This window comes from Marmota marmota, unplaced genomic scaffold, assembly GCF_001458135.2.
Source record: "Marmota marmota marmota unplaced genomic scaffold, marMar, whole genome shotgun sequence".
NCBI lineage: Eukaryota > Metazoa > Chordata > Mammalia > Rodentia > Sciuridae > Marmota > Marmota marmota.
Genome location: NW_026000224.1, coordinates 587,108 through 611,835, shown reverse-complemented (window position 1 = coordinate 611,835; position 24,728 = coordinate 587,108). Strand labels below are relative to the sequence as shown.

At 50.5% G+C, this 24,728-nt stretch overlaps 2 protein-coding genes and 1 non-coding gene across 6 annotated transcripts in view; 2 read left to right on the top strand and 1 right to left on the bottom strand.

The window, feature by feature from the left end:
* Angpt2 (angiopoietin 2) overlaps positions 1–5,212 on the bottom strand; it is a 52,575-nt gene extending 47,363 nt beyond the window's left edge. The window contains exon 1 of the mRNA XM_015504657.2: positions 4,379–5,212. Coding sequence (XP_015360143.1) covers positions 4,379–4,666 — 288 coding nt within the window. The 5' untranslated portion in view covers positions 4,667–5,212. The remainder of the gene's footprint in view (positions 1–4,378) is intronic.
* Positions 1–24,728, top strand: part of Mcph1 (microcephalin 1) — a 195,610-nt gene that overhangs the window by 132,531 nt on the left and 38,351 nt on the right. The gene's annotated exons all lie outside the window — the stretch shown is intronic.
* On the top strand, positions 1,210–1,289 carry Trnav-cac. The gene has a single exon. It is a non-coding gene; the product is annotated as a tRNA-Val (tRNA).

The window sequence follows — 24,728 nt, the reverse complement described above, 5'->3', positions numbered from 1 at the left end:
TTTTTTTTTTTTTTTTTTTTTTTTTTTTTAGCTCATAGTGGGTTTGATCAGCTCATTTTCATATTTTTTCAAATATCAATATGGTAGTGGGATTGGTTTGAAGTGGGGTTTTTTTTTGTTGTTTTTTTGTTTTTTTTAGTTACAAATATACAAGATTTCAGTTTACTATGGGTTGGAGTAAGCCCTGTGGTCAGCCTGAGTGCAGTGACCGCTGGCAAGGCCAGTACCCTTGTCAGCTTCCAAGTGCAGTAACCAGTGCCCAGGTGAACTTCTGGTTGCAGCCCCTGTCAGCCTAGAAGCACCACATTGACTGAGGTCAGCAGACTTCCATATTAAGGCCACATGGAGCATGCATTGAAGAAAGAGATTAGGGACATCCATTTCTTAGTTCTAGACTCTGGGCAATTCTTCTACCCCAGTATGACGCCTAAATAATCGATCCAATGTCAGACAACCTTGTTTAATAAGCAGAGGGTAAAACTGTGTGTGGTAAACATTTATTCTGTCTTCCAGTTATGTAGAGAAAGCACCTTCTGCACTTCAGGCAGTGCATGAGCACGTGGGTAAGATATATAGTCAACAACTGTACTTTTCCTTGTCACACTGAAATATAGCTTCTTTTCCCAGCCACCGTGAAACCTTTTCTCTTCACCCCTACTATCATATTGGTGTATGATTATTATAATGACAGTTGTTTTCCCTAAAATCTTGAATAGCAGGTTTGACCGGCTCGTGAATGCATAAAATTTGCTTATAATACTGAAAACAGTCACATTTCCCGACTCGGGATGGAGCTGAAGACCAGGACAGAGTTTTCCCTCTGCATTGCAGCAGGCCCTGGCTGTGGCTGTGATGGGCTGTCTTTCCCTTCATAAACCCAGCTCCGTTTTTGATCTTTTTTTTTTTGGGGGGGGGGGGTCTGGTCCTGGTTTTTGAATGTACAGCTAAGGAATGTTTCACACCCCACTTGATGGAACACCACCCTCCTCTCGGCAGGTGGCTGGGGCTGCAGGGCTGAATTCCTCTGTGAGCCCCTTGTCCTTACTTCTCCCCCTGGTGGCAATGACGCATTTGTACCTGCCCTGCCCCTGAGCAGTAGCTCTCATACCTATTAAAAGAGTACAAATCAAAAAACTTTTTTTAAAAATATATTTTTAAGTCAATGGAGCTTTATTTTAGTTATTTATATGGTGCTAAGAATTGAACTCATGTGGCTGGGGATATAGCTCAGTTGGTAGAGTGCTTGCCTCACATGCACAAGGTCCTGGGTTCAATCCCCAGCACCACAAAAAAAAAAAAAAGAGAGAGAATTGAACCCAGTGCCTCACACATGCTAGGCAAGCACTCTACCACCAAGCCACAACCCCAGCCCACATTATCACTTTTAAAGAAAAAAAAAGATTGTGATTCAAGTTTACAGCTCCTGCACTTAATGTTGTTTAAAAGAAGTAGAACTTATATAGCAAAGGAAATGTTTACATCAGTTTAATAGTCATTAGCTTTATTTTTCAAATCATTCTGTTTTAAAATGATTGTGGGGCTTGCAGTTGTTTATGAAATATAAGGCATTCATCAGCGTGAAATAGTTGTTTATTTCCTTTTCACATTTCCTCTTATCGGAAAAAAAAAAATACATTTGGTCCCCTAGCCAACTACAATGTGTTTTGCTAAGGTATTTGTGAGGTTTTTTATGAACTGTGTTTACTATCACTGGGACAGAGGTTCAGAAGAGTTGCAGGGGAAGCCAGACTCCTGTGGACCTGGCCAGGCAATGGGACTGCTGGGTGGACGTGGTGAATTTATCTTACCCTTGAGCACGAGCAAGAGCCTCCCTCCCTTGCCTCCCATTCATGCTCCCGGCTCTCCTGCAGCTGGACACTCCTCTGCCTGGCCGTGCTGGGCAGCCTGGGGGCTGTCGATGGTGTGCACACAGCTGTCTGTCCTGGCTCCTGGGCCTGCTCCCCACTCAGAAGCTGAAATACTACTCAGTGGCCTTAAAACTAACCAGAAACTTGGTCTCATTTTCCTTCCTAGCAAGTTTTTAAACTCTTAAATGTATAAAGATTTTCTGGTGGTTTTTTTTTTTTTTTTCCTGAGTGTGTGTGTACGCCTCTTATTTTTAGTGTTTATCAAGGAAAGAAAGGAAATATGGGACCATAAAAAAATAAACAGCCCCCCAAAAAATATATGAAACAATGAAATGTACGGGGTTGTGCTTTTTCTTTCAGTGTGAATCTATAAATAGGTGTGAGGTGGGTCCTTTAATTAGGGGTTTATCAATCATTTCCCTTGGACCTTATTTTTTTCCTTGACAGAAAAGAGTGCTTATTATTACAGGTGCCAAAACACAGGGAGAAAAACAAGCAGAGAGTTTACATTGAACCATCCCAGGCAGGTTTTGTGTTTGTTTTTCGCTTTTCTTCCCAAGCCGGGAGCCTGTAAACCAGGGAGTGGGGGCCAAATTGCCTCAGGTGCCCACCGCCCAGGGAAGGCCCCAGGAACAGGTGCAGAACCTAGGAAAAGAGGAACTGCAGGCCCCTCTTGACACCTCACTGGCTAGCTAACAAGGGCTTTAGAAATCCCCGTGCACTGCTGCGCACACTCTTACTAATCCACCCTGGAAGGACGAGATGTTGGTCACCTGCTAGAGTCTGCCTCCTGCTCTGTCTCAACAGTGTCTCCAGGGCCTGAGAGAAGGGGCTGGTTTGCCCTTAAAAACGCCTGCACCTTCTCAGAGGGTCACAGGTACACCATCCTGGGCCTAACCAAGCCAATGTGATTGAGTCGTCCTGCATTTGACAAAACATTCTCTTTATATTTGGTGACTGTTTATTTTAGCAGGTGGCTTGCTAGTCGGGCAGGTTACAATGTTTACTAGTTCCATGTGTCCCCCCTACCCTGCTCTGGGGCTCTCTGCACAATTAACCCGGCCATGGTAGATGTGGGAGGTCACTAAATGTGAGTATGCCATAGTCAAAGAAATAGAGGTCACCAGACATCGAGGATCCAGTTTGCCTTCCAAAGTTGAGACCTGTGCTACTGCATACGTCAATGTTTAGTGTCATCATTTGCACATGATGAGTTTTACAAGATTTAAAAAGAGCACACACAGTGATCTTAAAGGAGGAGAGAAACCAGAAAATTCACCCAGGAGCAGACCCTGCTGAGGTCTTTATCTGAGGAGCCTGTCTGCATCTGTTGTCTCTGTTCTCCAATTGAACAGCCCCTCTGTCACAATAGCAGTGGGGCTGGGCACATTCATTCATTTGGACTCCTGGCCTGAGTCATGAGTCAGTGGCTTCCTCTCTGAAGGTAGGGGGGTTAATGAGAAACACAGATCAGGATCCCACACCTACTCAGAGATTCAGACAGGGTGCCAGAGCACAGAGCCGTGCTGACATGGAAGACAAGATCATCTCCCTCTTTGGGAGGAATGTCCAGGAAGCCCACCGACTTTGAGAAGCTTTTATGTGGCTTTAAATAATGACCCTCTCCCACGTCCGCGTTGCCAGGCAATGTCATCTTTATAATGTCTAACCGTTAACCTGCTATTTACATGTTTTGTTTAAACTTCCTTTGGAATACATATGGTTCGTATAAAGAAAATTCCAGGGTCACTTGGGGTTTCGTATGAAAACGATCGTTTGTGAAAGAAAAACAGAGCTTTCAGGATCTTATTTTGGTCGCGTGCTCTGAGAAAAGGCTGTGAAGCGGTGGAACCCTGCCACCGAAGAACAGGCTGTCACCCCGTCCCATACCGGTCCCACGTGGGGAAGCTCCCAGAGCCCACAATGGAACTGAACAGGGCCACTGTGCCTTCGGGTTCTTGGGAAGCTAGTCCCTGTGTCAGAGTGCAAGCCTGCAGTGGTCGAGCCCTGAGATTCTGGGAAACCGAGGTCTGCTTTATTGAATTTCCTCTCATTTAGCAGGAGTCACAATCTATTTTCATAAAGAAATTCAGGAAATTGGTAAAGCACTTGAGTCCATCCGCTACATATCAGTCATTAACAGGATTCTCACGTTTTCCTTACCCCGGGCTGCAAGCTCACAGCCTCCCTCACATGCCTGCCACCCGCTGAGTAGGTCCTGGTAATGGGTGTCAGGGAGCTCCAGCTGCTCAGACAGAAGAGCCTGCAGCGTCTGCAGGGAAGTGCACTTCCGCTGCCACTCTAGGAAGCTCCCAGCCCCAGAGACCGACCACTCGGGTCCTGGCACACTTTTCAAGTAACCCCTTTCGCTTTCTGCCCTGTGGCACGTTACCCCCCCTCCACCGGGCACAGGACAAGAGGGATGGTCCTTTGTTCAGGGTGCTGGTCACCACCTCGCCAAAGCTCTGGCCCCGAGAGCTCCCGAAGCTCAGGGAGCCCAATTTGCCTACCTTCATCAGCCACTGAGTGTTGTTCTCCATGATGTTCTCCAGCACCTGCAGCCTGTGCACGGAGTCGTCGTAGTCCAGGGGTGCGTCCCTCTGCACGGCATTGGACACGTAGGGGCTGGAGGAAGAGCGGCAGCTGTCCGTCTCCGGCAGCAAGAAGGTGTAGCTGCAGGGCCCGTGCTGGACCTGGTACTGCTTTCTGCCAGTGCTGTCCACACCCTTCCGAAAGCTGTTGTAGGCTGCCGCCAAGACGAGATCACAGCCCAGAGTAAAGAAAACAATCTGCCACATTCTCTTGCTTTGGGTAGTAAACCACCAGTTCAGCAGACTTCCAGACGCATGGGAGTCCAGAGCTCTGAGCTGCCGTCTAAAAGGCAGGGCTGTGCTGCATGGCCGAGTCCGTCAGTGACAGCCTGCCTGTCCCTCCCTTCCAGCGGCAGGCTTGGTTTCAGGGCTGACTTCTCTCGGGGCACGCAGTAAACTGTCAGATCGCAGTGGGCAGAGCAGTCCTGCTCGCTCGAGAGGGCTGTGCCGGCGTCAGAGAGCAGCTCTCATGTCTCTTTGTTTCTCTTTCCCTGATTCTACAGTGTCACTATCCGAATCAATCACTTTCCTTTCCTTATATGATAAGTTGATAAGAGCAGCCAGACATGTGCAGCAAGTGGCTCCGCCCTCCTGGCTCCCCCGTTATCTTCCTGTAGGGGGTCACTAGCCAGGCAGCAGGAAAAATCAGAGCGTAATGCTCGCTGTCCAACCAGGACCGCAGGCTGCAGAAGCCCTCGGGACGGAACGCTGACCAGCTGTGGGACCCCTGGGCCCGCGGAGGCACCACCCTGATTGAGCATTTCCTCGAGAGAAGTGGGGCTGTCCTATGATATGGTGCTCACTTCTCCGAGCTCAGCTGGCAGAGTATCTGAGGTAGTAACTTTAATTTTAAAGTACAATGAAAGTTCCTGTTTTTTCCTTTAGGAATAAAAATACTACAAATATGTCAGGACTTCGGTTTATTTTTGTTATTACAAATAAAGAGGAAGACATTTGGCTCCTGTAAACTGCCTTTCCAGAGGGAAACCGTCTCCTTGGTACGGCTCAATTTTGGAACTGTTCACTAAGTTATGAAAAGTTTTTATTTTAAACTAGCTTGACATTGTTAACTCCAGTTAGAAAGATCAGTTTGGGAGCCTTGACATTTATTCTTTCAAACAAAATATTCACATAAGTATTCAAAGTAAACTTAAAATATACTGGTCTGATTAACTAGTGCGTATTAAGTTGCAATCGAAAATCAGAATTTAAAAGTGTGCTAAGACGAGCACCTAGCCTCACACTTTCTTACAGCAAGACCTGCCCAGATCTCATTATCTCATAGCATTACCAATTAAATTGGTCTCACACGGTGTTGGACTCCGACCAATCATGTCCCCTTTTGAATTGAATTCTAACGTCCTTATCTGTAAACGCAGCAGCAGCTCCAACCGACTTCCCAGACTGTCTGCTCAGTTCCACAGCTCTGCACCCCCTGTGTGTCGCTTCCTTTGGAGCTGAAACCCCGTCCTTGAAGATGGGCAGAGTGCTGGCTCCCAGACTGGGGTACACAGGCAATGTCTCTGAGCCTTGCTCGAGACCGTTTGTATCTCAGTGGTCTGGACTTATTTCCCAGTTGAGTGGGAAAGTAGCAGAGCTCGTCTAGCTGTGATAGCTGAGGGTCAGTCTGCATTACCAAGGTCAGCTTTCAGAGCAGTGAAGAATTATGATTTTAATTCATAGGTGAATCTGGAATTTATATAGTGAATTTCGTTTTCCTGAGATCTGTTTCCAGGAGACCCTGAAAAAAATCCATCCTATTACTGGACCGACTTCGCTCTTTCCTTTAAAACAGGGGTTTTGATTCTGAGGTCCGTGGCCAGAATTCATTAGGTCCATGAGCTTGGACAGGGGGTAAAAAGTCAGTTTTCCACCATGCTCTTGCCAAAATACAGCCTTTCCTGTGTCTGCGACTGGTTACCACATGGTGGTCAGCATCTGTGACTTTCTCATCCCTGTAAGTTAGAGGTTTCTGTTACAGTGTCTCAGATTCTCTCTCATGTGAGCAGCATACTGTGGTCAGGCCATCCCTAGATCTGGGCCTCAGGTCTTTTGAGGAGGGGTTCCTTGGCGCCAGACTACCAACATTCTCAAGCTCAGAAAGGCCAGAATTTATGTTCAGAATTTGTGTTGGTAGAAGAAAGAGTTTGAGTTCGCCAAGACCCAGGTGCGTAGTCCCCACGAAAGGACCAAACCAGAGAAGGTCACCCCTCCAGACAGCAAGCCCTTGAGGGAGGTGCCTTGTGTTCAGACAAGCCTGGGAGCCGAGGTACCTCCGCAAATGCTCAACCCCTCCCAGCCTCAGTTTCCCTACCTGTAAAATAGAGGCCACTCTCCCGTAAAGCCTTCCAGGCTAAGGTGACAGGCAGTGGTACAAGTCATTTAGGAGTATTTGTTTCCTTTCCTTCTAGGCACTGATATGAAATGGAAATCAGTTCTTCTACCTTCAAACACTGTAACTATTATTCTCTGATTCAGTGTGAAGCAGTAGCACAGCATAGACATTTTTTTCTTCTACATTTTTTGCCTGTTTGAAGAAGCATATTGTGAAGTATTAAATTGCACGTGTGTTTTAAGACTCATTCAGTTGTCTCCCAGGCAGATGGGGTGGTTTTACAGGCCCCAGGAGGAGGTCCCCAAGTGCTGCCTATCCACCAGGTTTGTGTGAGACGTGCTGCCAGGGCAGGGGCTGGGTGCTCACACCTCTGAGCTTCTCACCTAAGAAGCTCCTGGTGTCTCAAAGGAGCGAGACCTGTAAACTTGCAGAGTGCAGACAGGAGGGAGGTGACAGGCTCCTGGGGACAGCTGGCCTGCAGGTGTCAGTGTGGACACAGTCCTGATCCAGGCCCCGAGGACCAGAGCGTGGAAGGAACTGCTGCTCTTTGTAGATTCCTAAATAGAAATTACTAGAACTGGAGGTGGAGGGAAGCTCTGGTTAGACCAGGAGTTGACACCCATTTCTGTGAAGGGTCAGATAGTAGATTTTTAGGCTGTGTTAGCCGTCCCATCTGTCACCAGCTCTCGGCTCGAGTCCCAAAGCAGCCACTAGCCAGAACTTAGTAAGAGCAGTGGGGACAGTACAGCTTTATTCCAAAGTTGGATTTCATGTGATTTTCACCTTTGTGAAATAGTCTTCTCTGGATTTTTTCCAACCATTTAAGAATGTGAAGATTATTCTTAGCTCACAGACAAAATCTGCTGTGGGCTGTCGTTTGCCCACCTGTGAGTCAGAGCCTAGGATGTCCACCGGGGTCTGGCATGGGACCTCTAGGGCCACTGCTCAGTGCAGAGCCCTCTGATGCCCTGCTCGCGGCTTCAGACAGGACAGGAGCGTGAGACGGGCCAGGGGAGGGGGCTTAGAAAGGCCCAGAGAGAGTGCCACGTTGAGGCCGGGTGGGAGGTGCGGCGGGAGGAGGAAGTGCCGGAAGGGGAGGCCAGGAGAGGCCGGCCAGGGCTCACGTGCCAGGCCACAGCAGGAGCCCAGACACTGCGTCAGGGGAGCGAGGGGCTACACCTATGTGCCGAGGAGGAAGGAAGGCAGGGGCAGCGAGGGTCGAGGTCGCCCTCCATCTGGGCCATAGAGGCACCTGCTTCAGTTGCTTAGGAGATGCCCCAACGGTGGCTGCTGGCACTGCTCTCCACAGGCCCGGGGTGGCACTGGCTTCAGTCCACATCTCTCCACACTCTGAAGGCGGCCTCGCTGTGGTCCTCTGCACTCTCCACTCCTGCTGGACTCTTGAGTGACTTGCTGGCAGAGCAGCCGAAGGCAGATGAAGATGTGAAACGAGGGATGTTGTTCCAGGCTTCCCAAAGCCGCCTGCCCAGCCTCTTTTTCCCCTCTAACAGTTCTGCTGGACAGCTGTGGCGGTGCTGTTTGTTTTCTTAATAATGTTTGTCTTCTCCCCGTATTGCATATTATCAGCTGTAACTTCAGAGGCTCCATCTATCCTCTGTAGAACTCTCGCAAGGTCTCATTAAGCTGTTTGATGGCACCAAAAAGACTCAATTACGTACTCCCATGAAAGAAAGAGGTCAGCTTTACCCAGAACCTCACAACTGGCCGCTTTGCTTTACTTCATCCCGTTTCGCCAGGGATCTCCTGTAGGTTGCAGCCTCTGGCCACCCGGGAGCAAGGCTGATGTAGGCATCGACCTGCCGCTCTCTGGATCCTGGAGTCAGAGTGGCCACAGCCCTTCAAGGCCCTGAGGCACCCAGAGCAGTGTGTGGCTCCCTCAAATGTCTTGTTCCATTTGAATGGTGTCACTGGAAGCAGGAAACCAAACAAGAAAGGCAACGTCCAGTCAGCACAAAGTGGTAGCAGCCCCCTGAGCCACAGATGCCAAGTAACGACTTGTGAGCATACCCACGTAGCCTCTGCCGACACCCAGGAAGCCAGCGTACATCCAGGACTCGGCCAGGTAGGGTGCTGACCACCAGGTGGAAGTGGGCCCCCACCTGGCCTGGGCCTGGGCTGCCGCTGCCTTCCTGCTGACAAGGCTCACACGCTGTGCTTTGCCAGAGCCCTGCCCTGTTGGCAAGTACAGGAAAGGGCTCCTACGTCCATGCAGGCCACTGGCCCCTGACCTGGAGCACAGTGGTTCCCACAGGGCTGGGCAGCCCCTCCTGAGACAGCCCCTTGTCCTCACCCTCACCCACACAGAGTCTACTCTCCTCATGTCATTGCCACCAGCAGGACCCCAGGGTGGTGATTGGCACGGCGTACTTGGCCCCGCCTGATCTTAACTTTTGGAAAGGGCCGTGTTGGTATACGAGGAACTATCGGTGCTGAATTACCCTAAAATATGAAATTGGGACGCTCTATTTCGCAGACAGATGGGCACACTCGGGACTCTCAGGCGCCTGGCATGCTACCACTGGAAGGCAGCTGAGAGACAGCTTGGCCATCTCTCCTTCCTACCCCTGGCCTCTATAAAATTGGCAAAACAAAGTCAACATGTTTACATATGCAGCTTAGCCTTCAGCATGCAGGAGAAACCATCAGGAAGCTCACTGAACATAAAACTGTTGTCAGAGGTTATTTTCACCGTTCCTTCCCCCTGAGTTGAGGGCAATAAGGAATGAGAACTGGGGAGGCGTCCACAGCTGACAGCACAGGAGAGGGTGAGGTCTACTCTAGCCTTCTTCCTAAAAGCAGCCCCAGCATGGTCATCCCTTGGTGTGCCTCCGTGGCTGTTCCGTTTTGGCACATGTTGAACTAGAAGTCCACAGCCACGTGCAGGAACGCAGGTGCGCCCACGGGTGCTGCTCCCCAGCGCTGCTGCTCATGCTGGACTGAAGGGAAGCCCGGGAGCTACAGTGCCCCGAGGCTGAGTGCGAGACGAGCACCGCAGGAAAGCCCCTTGACCTTACTGCCCACAGGAAGACAAGGAAAGCTGAGACGCACAGGCCTCCGGGAACACACGGGCAGCTTTTGTAACAGGGGAGGAAGGCGAGGTGCGTGAGGCGCAGAGAGACCCCACCAGTCAAGTGTGTCTCTGGGCCTTTCTGTACCTTAATGGTGATGAATCTCAGGAGAACTTAAAGCAATGATTTTCCCTCTGATTTCAACATGGAAAAGCCCAGCCTGCAGGATCAAATCCACACGCACCACTTAGTACTGACTGTCCTCTCTGCAGCCCAAACATGCATCCCCATTTCACTTCCAGAGTCTTCTGTGGCCTTTGGTCACCTGAGTCGGAGCTGTGGGGTGTTGGGTGGACACTCACCAAGTGTGTGTCAGTATGGCTAGACCCATGACCATCTATCATGTGGGTGTGCAACCAATTCGCTCATGCAGACCCAGAAGCAAAGAATTAGTGATTAGCCAAGGACAGACCCCTGGAACTTGGTGTGCTGTCTGAACCTACCAGTTCAGCTTTATACACATTTCCCATCCATACTTTGATTTTTCTGGTTTTACAGTTCTTTTCTGCCTTGCCTTTTTGACTTCATCCTATGTTGACAGCTAGAGGACTCTGAGGAGCCTTTTGGAACAGAAGCAGTTTCCCAAATGAAGTGCAGTGCTTAGCTTAGCACAATTTCCTGTTCTCGTTGCAATTAAATATATGTAGGTATATGTCGGGGGAGGGGTTGACACACAGTAGCTGTCCCAGTATGTTTGGATATTTGGTGTGCAAATCATCATGCATAGAGCCACCTTTGTGAGTCGGGAGGGAATGTGCGCTTGCATGAGTCGCTCTCTGCCTGGCAAAGGAGGGGAAGAGCTTCTGCCCCATGTGTTGAGCCACTTCCTTGGCCAGGAAACAGCTGTCCCCACATCAGCAGCGTGTCCCCTCACAGACAGCTGGAGACCTCCGCAGTTGAAGGACCCTGACTCAAGAGCAGTTACCTCCCTCACTGCCACTGAGTCATTGGACATGGATCCCAATTGTCAGCACACTGGGAGAAGAAGAGGGCAGATGGCATGAGAATCCATGCCCTGGGACTCCAGGTGCCCTGCGTTCTTGTTTGGATTAAACTGAAAAGGTGCCGAGTCCTCATTCATTCCAAGTCCTCAGGGCTTGCTGTGAAACCATGTCCAAATGACATTTAGATAGGAAGATTTTTTTTTTTTAAATAAACTTAAAAGAGTCTCAAATCTTTCGCAGTTTGCACAGTCGTAAACCAGCCTAGCATCTGCTAAAGCACTCTCCTATCTTAGGGCCACACTGTGTGTGCTATGTAACCTTATGGGCTTTGAAAGGAAGAACTTTTTATTTTCTAAAAACTTGGGAAATATCCAAATAACTATTTTTGTAAGATTGCACCACAAATTCCTTGAATTTTTAGGGATATTTTAGTTTATATAATTATCCTGTTGTATAAAGTTATCTCAAAATACTGTTTGATTTTTAAATGTTTTCATCCTAATATTTTTATGGAATATTTTATCTTCTCATCAAAAAAAACAAATGCCAAAAAGGTCAAGATACAAGTCACAGATTTACAAAGGCAGTGGGTGAAATTCTCAAACAATGGATGAGTGCATTAGCCTGACAGTATTTTTGCCAATAATTTGGTTCCTGTTTTCTCCCTAGAAAGAAATACTAAACATTCTTCTCAGTCCATTGATGTCAGCGATTACTGTTTTACCCATGACCTAAGTTCAGTCAAGTAGGATCTTTCCTGTGACTGACATATTTTCTTTGAGATTTTTGAAGTGAGTTTAATAGCTATAGTCTTACATTAAATGTTTCTGAATGCAAATCAACAGAGTTGTAGAAAATTCAGCTTTTGTGACTTCTGAAAAAATGTGTGTCCAGCCTCTTTGTCACAACCATTACTCCTTACAGAATGAATTTTCATTTGAAAGTAGCTTAATGCCATCTGAATTAATCTTTGTTTAATCTAAATTTATAAAATTTTGTCTTAATTATTGAGAAACACTTTTTAAAAGAGAAATAAAAATGGCATGTGTGCTATTTACAGTAAGACACATTAACTCTCCTGCCTAAAGGTTAACACAAATAAGATTGCTTATGTCAGAGAGGTAAAAACAGCACGTGACCTCCTTTTGGGGTGCCCATCCATCTGGCCGGCCTGGTAGGAACAGCCTCCCTGTGGGAACCTGCACCTGATTGTGGGTCACACACACCAAGGAGTTCTTGAGAAATGATCCAGAGCTGTAATATTATGCATGAAGTTACAGCTGTGTGCATGATATTTGCATTCAGCGTGTGACAGTCATCCCTGTCACTCTTTCCTCACTTGGTCCAGTGACGGCTTGGCTTCCCCAACAGCCTGGAGACCCGCTCCTGCTCCTGGGAGAAGAAGAGGGCAGGTGGCTCTTCTCCCAAAACCTTGTCTGTCGTAGGCATCTTGCATGCTGCCCTGCTAGTGACAGGCCATACTTCCCAGAGTGTCCCCTTTCCCGGAAAGGGCCTGAAGTCAAAGACTGACTGACACAGAAGAGAAAATAAAAGGAAGTAAATTGTACAAAGTCTGTAGAGAGGACGGACGTTTATAGCAGTGTCAGGGTACCAAGTTCCTGACACCTGTTTCCCTCAAGGAAAAAAAAAAAAAAATCAGCATTGTTTTTTAAAGACCATATACTAGTAGAATATTTCCAGGTCAAGAAATTATGTGCTTTCCCCAAAAATCCTGATGCCTTGCAATGACCTTTTTTTATGTATACATCAAAAATTCTTGCTTGATTACAGCAGGTACCCTCTGGAAAATACAGTTGTGATGCTCACCTGCTCCCCCTGCTGGACTCATACCAAGTGACCGGAAAATTTGTTGTTGAAGGCGTTAATAGGAATGACTCTTAACTTAGGACATAAGTCAGTTGCAACCAGTGTACAACCTGGGATGCTTTTATTTTCATTTTAATGCAGAACAGCACAGTACATTCAGAAGGTAGAACCAACACCCAGTGCACAGGCGCGCACACAGTGAAGAAACATCTTTAGTGTTTGTTTAGGATGTATGGCGTCAGAAGCTGTTTCTGGGTGCTCTGAGATAGGGTAACTGCCCAAACCAGGCCCTCCGTGCCATTGTGGCAGCAGGAACAGCAGAGGACTGTACTGTCAGTCTTCCTAAGGAGTGGACCTGGAGACCCGCTCCTGCTTGCAGGAAGTCCTCGGGCTGACTAGGCAGGCAGACGATCCCATGTGTGGACAGTGCTGGGTGAAGTGCTCCCTCACACACCGCCAATGTGCAGAGAAGGCTCTGAAGGCAGGTGAGGACCGAGGGATTGTGAGAATACTGTGTCTATTTCAGATCCAAATGGCTTACTTATTCAAACCCCGTTCCCCAGTACAACCCAAGCGGAGAGAAATGACACTCCAGGCTACGAAAACTGCTTGTACAGTAGAGAATGCCGGGCGTCAGCACCTGGGGCCGGCCACAGCTGAGGGAAGGGAGGGGAAGGGTAGGAGTGCAGCCACCGTCCAGAACTAGCTCCACGGATCTGCGTGGGAATGGGACGGTGTCAGAGTGAACGCAAAGCCCCTGAGTCTGAAGCAGAGAGCTCCCCGTCTGCTCTGGGTAGGCCCAAAGGGGTGTGGGGAAGGAGGAGGTGAGGCGCCGCAGGACAAGCGGCCGTGGTAATGCAGGCCAAGCATCACAGTGGCCTGAGCAGTGACATAGGGCTCCAAATAATCAAGAGGGTCAATGCCATGCCTTCTGCCCTGACTGGGTGCGGGACTCCAGGGATGGGATAGGTTTGATATTGGGAATGAGCTCCCACTAAACAGCTGGAAATGCTAGGCATGAGGGCTTCAGGACTTTTTTGTTTTGTTGGCTTTTGTTTTTCATTACACACACAGTGGGACTTGAACCCAGGGCCTCTCTATCACTGAGTTTTAAAGTATCAACAAAATGTGAAGACCATAAGAAAATGCCCGGCCCAGGCATAAGAGCCCAAGGAGTCCAGTGGAATATTAGTCAGATGTGGCTCACACCAGAGCTGCCCTCTTCAGGGCCTCAGTGGGCTGGACGAAAGACAAGACTAGGACCCGAGAGAGTGGGAGCACCTGGTGAACCTCTCCTTCCAGAGGACACAGCTGAGCCTCTGGTGGAGAGCAACAGACCTCCCATCCCACCCTTCAGGAGACCGAGAAAGCGTGCCCTGAGAGCAGGACGCCACCCCTGAGGGTGTAACTCTGAGCTCGCTCTTCTTACTGCATAAGGCGGGTGGGTGGGAAAGACCTCAAGCCACGGTGAATTTTTCTAAGGGGGTTGGGGGCTGGGGATATCAACCCTCACCCACCCCAGCCATGGTGGATGCTAAGGAGAATCCTCTCTGAAGGGGTGCACCTTCACCAGGGCTCTCAGAATAGTCAACTTCTCAAGGAGACTGAACAACTCATAGGCAGAAATGAGTAAGCACACCGGGAATCCCGGCACCAGTAGCAAAAATGTGCAGAACGAATAGCAAGAAGCAGCTATCGAAGCTTCTGGGTGGAAGTTACCAGGCCTCGTGCAAAATAGCTGTACTTGGTGGGTTCTCTCTCAGGGCTGCTGTGACAGAGAAGGAGCCACAGACTCTTCTGCCTAGAACAGGGGACTCTGTTCTCCCAGCTCTGGAAGCCGGAGGTCTGTGATCAGGCATGGGTGGGCCCCCCACGCCCGATGAAACCTGCAGGGAGCCACCCAAGCTCTGCCGCTTGACGCCTTGATGAGGCTGTGCTCCTGCGTTGTCTCTGTGTCTTTGTTTGGCTGTCTGGTGACGACACCGTCACGTGGGATCAGGAGCCCACCCCGCTCCTGGACATCCCTTTAAGAATTACATCTTAAAGGGATGTGCTCCCCTTCTGAGGAACTGGGATTAGGACTGACGTTTGGCAGGGTGCAGTTCCACCCATAACACTTATCAAGTTCAAAGATACAAAATAAAGTGTTGATAACACCTAAACAGGACAGAAAACTAAAGATCTTGAGGATCTGAAAATAAAACTCGTAGGGAAAAAAAAAAAAAGACAGCAATCGGACTCTGCAGTTTAAAAGTCAAGTTCAGCAAGGTGAGACACTCTAGGCGTCAGAATGGTCAACGATGTGGTACAGCACCAGGCTCTAAGGACCTGGAGCAGGGGCAGAGGGCTGCGGTCAGCCTGAATTCCAGAAGGGAAGGACGCTTGGCCTTCCAGGAGATGGTGGCTGCAGATTCTCCCACGGTGATGGAAGAGACCAAGCTACAGACTCGAAAAGCAGCAACAAAAGCAAACAGGATAAATGGCAGGACCGCGCAGAGCAATAGGAAGGCAGAGTCGAGGACAGGCCTCCTCCAGCTGCGGCCCACAGTGGAGGACCACGGTGGAGAAGGTTGGGGGAGGGGGTCAGCACGACTCTGCGCAGTTTCCTCTAACTGGTCACAACACACCCCGGTAGAGCTCTCCTGTCCAGTGCAGGGGTCTGGGCTCAGGGTCGCCTGGGTCTGAAGCAGGAAGACCATCCAATCTGGCGATCATGCGCGCATGCCCGCCACATTCACGAGTCTCACCTAGCTCCCTGCAGTACGTGGGGTGAGTGACGGGCAGCCTCTGTGGGTTCTGCTCTTGGCCCATTTTCTGACTCCTGGACTGGCAGAGATAGGTCATAATGGCAGATAAAGAAGACTCAGTCAGTAGAAAGGAACCTCACAGTGTCTGTGTAGGTGTTGTGATTCAAAATAGCATTAGATCCACAGGGTACAGTTAGTAACACGGTGACCCTAAAATTCATCATTTCGTTAAGGGCCTTTGTCATGGCTTGAATTGTGTTCCCTTAAGTTCACCCCTGACATCCTGACACTCAGGACTTAAGAATGTCCCCTTACTTGGAGTAGATGTGATTAGTTAAGTGTGGACCCTGATCCCGCATGATTGGGATAAGAAGACTGTTCTGTGCAGGCAAGGGCACCCTCAGGGGCAATGCCACGTGACATCCAAGGCAGAGAAGAGGTGCGGTTCCACAGGCCCAGGAGTGCCAGCAACCTGCAGAAGTCAGGGAGAGGAGCCAAGCCCACCACATCTTGATCTCAGGCTTCTGGCCTCCAAAATTATGAGAGAATCAATCTCTGTTGCCAAAGCCACTCCCTGTGTCACTGCAGCCTGCCCCCGTGCAGCCCCGCCTGTCACTGTGCCATCTGGTTCATACGCACCCTGTTTAACCCAAGGGGAGAGATCCAGGCAGCCCGTGGGCTTCGGTGACAGTGACAGCCTTGCAGAGCTTCATCTGGCAGCAGGAAAGCTGTTTCCTAGAAGTCTAAGGAGCTGTGAGGGCCGCCAGACTTCAGGACGGCCCAGCCCAAACATGCTTCTCCGGGCAGCTGTCCCTGTCTCTGCAGGAAGGACAGAGCACGCCCGCCTCAGGGTCCTGCCCTGGCCACAACTCCAGAGTGGCCTTGTTAGGCCAGAGGCTCCTTATCTCTTTCCGTCCTGCTGCTGCTATTTCAGAAAGATGCACGAGGTTCACGAGCTGCACCTGCTCACACAAATGCAGCAGCATCTGCTATGAAGGAGCCTGAGAGATGACGGAGGCGGCAGGGCCCCTTCCCCTTCCACTGTTCATCTCAGCTGCCTGCGTGAAAGGGCCCCTTTGCCTGCCAGCCTGCGAGCTGTGCCATAGCATCGTGTCCTAGACAAGTCCCCAGATTCTCCCCACAGCCCAGCTGAAGCTCCTGTTGCAGGGGAACTGGCCCCGGAGCTGTTGTAGGCCTTAGACTTGGGCAGTCCAGTTCACCTGAGCAGCTAGGCTGCCGTCCCTCAGCATTGCCAGTGCTGGCACATGGCCTCCTTACTACGGGCTTCTCTTGAAGCCATGGTGCTCCGAGGTTTCAGTGCAGCCTCCATCTTCTCTTCACCTCATGTCCTCCAAGGCCCGTAGCATCTGAGTGAATCCAGCAGATATCCAGGTCAATAGTTCCGAGCTGAATTAAATCACCCAGTGCAAAGCGCCTGGCACAAAGCATTGTTCCAGAGTAAACACATTCACAGATTCTGAGTATACACACGACTGTCCAGTAAATGTCCGGGAACTTACATCTAAAAGCAGGTGTGGTCTTTCAAACTTATTTTTCCAGATTATGTACTACACTTACTCTGCTGCCCCTCTTCAAACCATTCTAGAAGTTCTTTAGACAGCTACTAAAAGCCAAAGGCTTGCGTCAATCTTCCATGAGGATAAACGTTCACCAGGTGAGGGAAAAATAGTTTTTAATGTGATCCCAAACTGCAGTGTTGTGTTAGGTTGAGGAGGTGCCTAAGCACAGGGCAGTATTACTGTCCTTAGTTTTAGTGTTGTTTCCTTTTAGTCAATTGTGATAGATATTGTGGCACTACTACAAGGGGGCAAGCTAAGGCATTCTCAGCGAGCTCATAGTCTAAGTGGTCTTCAGCCCAGGTAACCCCGAGCCTCCGTCCTCTACCTGCCTGCAGAGGCACACTGAGGTGGAGCATCAGGCCTCCTCACCCATACGCCCTCCACGAGGCAGTGGGATGCCTCCCACAATTCTGAACTCTGAAGCATGGCTTCCCCAGTTTAGGGAGGGCTCACACTTGCTGGCAGATCAGAATTAGACTCTCCTTCTAGTGACTGCCAAATATGCCACCTAGGCTCTGTCTCCTGGACACTTGGCCGTCCCCACAAACACACAGACAGACCCTCTTCTTTGAGCAGAGTAAGTTGGAGCCACTGCGATGGCTCATGGAGAGGGAAATGGGTGGAATTCTTTCCTAGACTGGTATTTCTAGGGGAGCACTGAGCCAGAACTTGCAGCTGGTCACCATCCAGTATCAGTTCTAAACAACATTTTCATTGGCAAAAGAAAAGTGAGAAAACAAAAGGTTTGAAGCCTAAAGCTTTGGGAAACCCCTTTCCATAATGTGCTTATTTAGGGCTTAAAAATATGACTGTTTTCAGATCATAAGAACTAATGTTCAGCTTTTCTATGCCTGTTTTTTTTTTCTTTTTTTGACACATTTTAAATGTTAAAAGGGAAAATGCTAGATCCCTTTCTAAATATAAGTATCACTGTGTGGCTGTTTCCCCCTGTTTTCAGAATGTCTACATCTTGTCTATGAAAATGCCAGTAACTTGGAGCTAACGGAGCAGGAGGAAGGGGAGGCACAAGCACAGAGCCGTGCGTGGCAGGTGTGCCCTTGGACACGCATCCAGGGTCAACCCAGCGTGCTTTGTGGTGATTTCAAAAGTACTGTCATCCGCAGAGAGGGGGTGGGGCTGAGCAGGGTCCTCAGGCTTCTCAGGACAAGCAGAGTCTCATCAAGGGTCTGAGCAGATGCCTGCCCTCGGGGAGAAGGCCAATGGACGGTGCCTCGTGCAGCCCAGACTCGGCAGCCGTTGGTCTTGTTTGGAATACGTTAGAAGTTGGGAGCGATTCGACTTCTCCGGCCCGGGGACTTGATTATTCCTGGAACTACCTCACAGAGCCAAGCCCATGGTTTTTATGCAGAAATGGTGCAGAATTCCTAGCATTGGACCCAGCCTCCAGAACAGAGAGAGAAGCCAGGTAGTCTGGACTGGGATGTTCAGACAGGGCCCTGTGGGACGGAGGCTGCCAGACCCCAGGAACTCCACAGACGCGGCTGTCACCACTCCTGGGACACACTTCAGCTCTCCACCTGCAGCCTCCAGCCCTCCTCTGTAAAATGGGAACGGGGCTGGGGGACGGGGCGGGGGGGACGGCTGTTCAGGAAGTAAGTGACATTGGCCAAGAGCCTGGTGGAGGGCCCGTTCTCCTCCACTGACTAGTGACTTCAGTGGTGCAGATCCATGCTCTTGGGAAGAGGGTGGTCAGCACTGCACCTGTCCATGTGAGCAACTGAACAAACGTCCCAGTGGCCGAGCTGAACTGTCTGGTCCTCTATACGCCTCACGGTTTGCATATTATTCTGAGAAAATGGGACGGTTTTAGAAAAAGAAAAAAAAAAGGACACCAGCAGCTCTTAGATCCTCAGAGTCCGTGTCACCAGGAGTCCTAGAGGGCTCTGAGTTGTCAGGGAGACCCACTGATGTGTCCTGACCCACATGGAAACGAAGTTTACTGAAAAGATATCGGATGGTTAAACAGTGATGGTAATTGGGGGGGGGTGGCCAGTGCCAGGCTCACTCCCACCCAGAACTGGGCTGTCCCAACCTGGCTTCCCCCTTGAACTGGCAAGAGCCACCAACATAGCCCTGTACCGCAGCGCCAGGCTGCTGACCCGTGCTCCTGCCTGGGAGTGGGTGCTGCTCCCCTCCCGCTTCCTCAGACGCACACTGTGGGTGCAGGGGTCTCGCTGGCTCAGTCGGTGGCACCTGTTCCCTTACAATGGGAACAATATAAGTCTAAACTATTCTTCACCAATTCTGTTTGAATATTGGAGGCAAAACTGTAAGTCTTTTTTAAGTATTTTCATACTCTCACATAGTGTTTATGTGTTCCAAATTTTTCTATGGCAAATAAAAGGACTTTTCAGGAATGCAAAGAAAGTTCTTCCTAGCTGGGAAGGTATGGGCCTTGCAAAGGCTGGGCCAAGGTGAGTCAGCCTGAGTTCCCTGGAGAGGACTGCGTCCACCCCCACAGCTGTCCCGGGAGCTTCCTCTGAGACGGTTTGGGTGAGCTCCACAGGGAGTTGCATCTGCTTGAGGTCACCACAGCTGGAAGGTGGCTGGTGGTAGCAGGTGTCTGAGAGCCCTTCCCAGGCCCGGGCTCCCCTGAGTGCACGTAGCAGCCCTCGCCCTGTCTGCTGCCTCCGACCTACAGTCAGGTGCTCGGGAAGCTTTTCCACCATCTTCCCTGGTCTGCCTTTCTAAGGGCCACAAAATAAAAGAGCACTGTGAATGCTTTTTCTTTTCTTAAAGCTTATTTGTGATATTAGGCATCCCCTCCATCTCTGGATTCCCAGACAGTACCCTTCCTGTGCTGTCCATTAGAGAAAGAGTGACACTGCCTATCCATGCAACTGCTTCATCTCCTCTTGACAAAGGCTGATGGCTGAGAAAACCTAGCCGGTATTCACTCTCCGGGGACAGTCGTGCCGTGAGATTGCAGGCAGATTGCTGAACACGTGAGCGAGCATGACTCCTCTGCAGGAAGCTGAGCAATGGCTGTAGCTTCTCTGTCACCTGTCTCATGTCACCTTCCCTCAGAGCTCCGACTAGAGAGTCTCTGGTAAATGAAGACTCCCTTACGTTAGAATAGTCAGCTGAGCAGTGACACAGCAGGGACCAACTGAAGGTCTCAAGCTCCTTCGAGAAGATGCAGTACAGCCCCTGCCACTGCCACCTTGGAGGAGGGTCCCGGGCTGCCCTCTTGTCTGCAAACCTAACAAGACCGCTGCTCTTCCAGCAGGGACTGGGCATCTGCCATCTGCCAGTGACAGGCTTAGAAATGCACAGCTGGGGGCCGTTCTGGCAAAAGAACCAAAAATAAAGGCAGGTCAGGGGTGCGTGCAGGCGTCAGGAGGAAACCAGACGCAGCCCCGTGTGGCTGTGGGTGGAGATAAGGCTAGGGAAGGGAAGCCGGGTGCTGAGCCCCGGGCCGTGCGCGTCGTGGGCAGAGCAGCGGGGTGTGAGTTTTAGCAAGATCGTCTGGCAGTGCTGTTCAGGATGGGCCGAAGGGATCGGTGACTGGGCAGCACTTACTGTGAAGCCAGCACCGACTTGAGTTTAACTTGACACATCTTTTTTGGTCCCTCAAACCTCCCACAGTGTAGACGTCCTGAGTTAAAACTCCCTGTGATGGTTCCCATCTGGTGGGAGTCCCCCTCCAACTAGTGCAGCTGTGGGAGCCGGCTCCGAGCAGGAAGCCCTGCAGTCTGGAGTGAGGACCTTGCTTTGTCACCCAGAACTTTGCTTCATCCCGGAGCCATGGCCTCTGCTTGCGCTTCCCGGTATTGCAAGGAGCCATTTATCTTTGTTGTTGATGATGTATATCAACTTTCCGTGAGTTTGTCTGATGGTCTGGGTTACGTAGAGCGCCACTCTTCATGATAGCTCTTTCATGAAAAAACTGAAAGGGAAACTCACACACTGGAGTCTGGCAAGTGCAGAGCCCCTGAGGACTTCTCCCTGGGCCTCGCTCAAGCCCGGCTGCATGTCCTCAGCATTTCTATCCCGGGGTCCACAGGCCTTGCCGTGTTCTCTTCTGTTTCTGCCCTGGTTCTTGTCACACTCCCAGCAGGTGGCTTTGGGCAGCTGTGCTCAGCAGTGGGTCGCCTCCACACTCCAGATGCACAGCGGTGTCCATCCCTCGGCTGCTGATGGCTGGGCATCTGTGTGCTGTCCAGTTTTCAACTATTATGAATCTGATTTTGACATAGTTATAAGTCACCTGGTAATTTTTCAGGGATATAGCTGTCTTTGGGGCCTAGAAGGTTTACTGTGGTCTCGGAAAGTTCCCAGTGATGATGGTGTGACCCAGCGCATCTTCACGGGGGCACACTGCTGCCCGCAAGGAAGACATGGTAGCTCAGAAAGTACACAAGTGCTGGCAGAGACTGGCCAGAGGACCACGAACCAGCAGTCAGTACGCAGGACCGTGTGGCGGCACATGCTATCTCAGCCGTGCTGGGGAGGCCCGGAGGCCCAGCAGCCAGGTGTCTGACCCGTGTGCTGGGAACAGCCCTCCAACAGAGGCCCAGAGGGTTTGGGCTCTCTCCAGTCTGAGGCTTCTCTGAACCATTTGATCCCAGGCTGTTCTGAGTCTGGGCGTCGGGGGAACATTTTCAGCTTGCCAGAGGGGTACCCGTTTTCAGCTTGCCACAGGGGGTGTGCAGGGCCGGAGGTGGGGAGTGATCGAGCTGGTGAGGGAGCAGGCAGGCTGACGCTGGCTCCGAGAGGCAGCTCCCCACCTCCACCCCACCACGTCCTCTGCGCCGTGCGGGTCCACAGCTGCAGTGCCATTTTCGGAGCCAGACCAATCCCACAGCCATCATTCTGTGAAGGCACCAACCACGACTGGAACAAGCACCACAAAGTTCACTTGAAGTGCTAAAAAAAAAAAAAAAAAAATAGAACAGCAACCAAAAGAAAAGTGTGCCTGTGAGAACATTCAGAAAACAAGCTTGTGGTTAGAAGGAATCGTCGGTAAACTCTTTGAGGGGAGGGCAAGGCCCCCCCCCCCCCACTCTCCTCCCCAGTGCATCAGAGGAGAGGGTCGAGCAACTTCCAGAGACGCCAGTTCCCTTGGCTTCGAGAGTGGAGGGCATCAGTTTGGACCAGCACTGAACCACTAGGGCAGTCTGAATGCTCCACCAGGTCTCCAGGGGCTCCTCTCTGTGTTTCCCCTCCGCCTCACCTGTCCTCCAGGTAAAGGATGAGCAGACTTGGTCAGCAGCAGTTTTACATGTGACCTTCCTCAGCCCATCCACCCGCCTCCCAGTCTCCATCGAGCCCACTCTTTCCTACATGCTCCTGTCCCCAGCTGTCCTCGTCCAGGCCTCTGAGATGCAGTGCCTGCAGCCTCACCGCAGACAGGCTGGATCCTGAGTCTAGTGGGAAAGGCTTGAGTGGCAGACATCACATCCTTCGTGATCGTGGTGTTATGCATAGACCACCAGGACTACATGGCCAAGGTACAAGAGCAGGAAAGATAGCATTGGGAAAATGGAATGGGAAGGTGTGTCTCTGCCTATACAATTAGATGTTTCTTAATCAGTTTGAAAATTACAGTTTGCCTGTTGAAATGGGGTTAATCAACTTGGAAATTAACCAGTCTTCAAATTCTGGGATGGTAAATTGGCCATAAGGAGCATCTTGTGCCTGTCCTCCCGGGGAGCACGGTCTGTGCCCTGGTGATGGACAGCAGGAATTGTTGTAACAGATGATTTTTAGGAGCTCAGGCCTGAATGCTCTTTTTCATTTACTAAGGATTGTTTTTCCTTCTTAAAGAACAGCTGATGCCTCGATTTATGGGAATTTCTTTCAGTACCAATTGGAGGAGGGTGAAGAGTATTTATGTTCACTTCCTCTCTCTGCTCATATTTTATTACCGAGGATATTGACATGAAAACAGGATCTGCAGCCACTGAGTTCATCCACTGCCGATTTCCCACCAGAAATTCCAGGCTTTGTGACATCAGTGTGCACTGCTCCGGTGTCATTTCAGGAGCAGGCATCTGGAAGTGATGAAATCCTGAACAGCAGCCTTTGTTTTCAGGAAGAGGAACCAGTGGGGCAGGAGGAAGCCGAACTCCACCGCGCCTACTGTGGGCCGTCATTGCACCTTCCTCTCAGTGTGCGGCTCTGCCACGCTGGGCCATAAACACGGTACGTCCTCGTCGGCCAGCACTTCTCCAGGTTTCCTCAGTGATTTCCAGTGTACACATAAAGCCCCCAGGATGCAGGGATTTTTAAATCAGTGTAGGCTGCTCGAATGCTCCGAGACCCCGGCTGCAAGATTGGTGAGGCATGAAGATACTCAGCATCTGCTAGAAGATGTCTGTGCCCATTGAAATGAGGCAGATGAAAGGTCTCAGTTCATGACTTCAGATATCTTGAAAGACATGCCTGATGTACCTGATCCCTGGAAAAGGTCTTGTTCTACTGCTTCCCAAATACTTCCTTCTTGCAAAACTTTGTGCATTAAGAAGTTATTTATAACGAGAAGTGGGAGAGAGAGGGATACTCAGACACAGCGTTTGAGTACACAATGCCAAGTGAAAGGTTCCCTCTGCAGAGCGTTCAGTGGGTGGCACAGTGTCGTGAGTCAGGTGAGAAAGGCTCGCGTTCCAGCTGTGCAGTCATCACACACAGCGATGGCATGAGCACCGAAGCTGGAGGGGCAGGTGGGCCAGGTCCCCGGGGGGTGATCATGATGCCCCGCCTCTCGTGTCAGCCTGTCATCCATCCTCCCCTGCCTGGAGGAGTGTCCCTGGGTGTGTTTTCTGAAATGTGTGATAGGCCAGAACCTAATCCATGAACAATAAGTGAGAGGGACCCTGGCGAGGTGCTGAAGAGGTCGGTAGCTTCTCCAGCGCAAGCCAGGCTGCCCCCGCCACAGAAGCTGTGTAGGCTTCTGGGCTCAGACAACCCAGGGCTCGATGAATCTGACTCTGAGGCTGGATGCCAGGCTGTTCCGAGACATTGTCACAAGCAGTATCTCACAAAAGCAAACAAAATGAATTAAGAAAATATGCAAAGAAAAAATACACAAGTAATAACTTTTGAAAAGCGTAAGCAGAAGAGCAGGTAGAGCTCCCAAGTGCACTTCTGCAAGTTGACATGCCATTCTCACGTAACGCCAGGTAGGTGAGACGTGGTCTCTGTCACCCACAAGGACTTGGCGGCTGTGGGAGGCCACCTCAGGCCAGGGGCGTGCAACCCCAGGCCCTGTTCTTTCTGATGCAGGAAGAGTCCTCTCCCTGCACAGGAGCGTCCCTCTCCTTGGCTGCACATCTGCTCCTGCGGTGACGGTGCCCATCATTCTTGGCTGCACCGTGGCCAACTGTGGGGCTGCCGTCTAGTGAGGCCTGGATCCAGGCCGTGTTCATGAGCCATCAGACACTGAGCAAAGGCCCTGCTGAGGAGCTCCCTTCCTCGCTGCTGGCCCTGAAGTCAGTCTGTCGTGAGTCATGAAATGTCCCCACAGAAGCCAGCCCATGTGTGCAGCAGTGGTCCTAGAAGCATAAGAGCTCGAGTGGCCTGAGTGCGACAGCAGCGTGAGCCCTGCGGAGACTCCTGCAGGCTTCCTTTCAGGGTGTTCCGTGTGTCGGGCAGTGAGCTGCAGGTAGACGCTTTATTCCAGAACATGTGGCCTTAGAGAAGCAAATAATGCTGTCACCCACTGCCTCTGCATCAGTGGTGAAGTCTGCAGGTTGGATTTCACAGAAACGGCTCCAAGAGATGC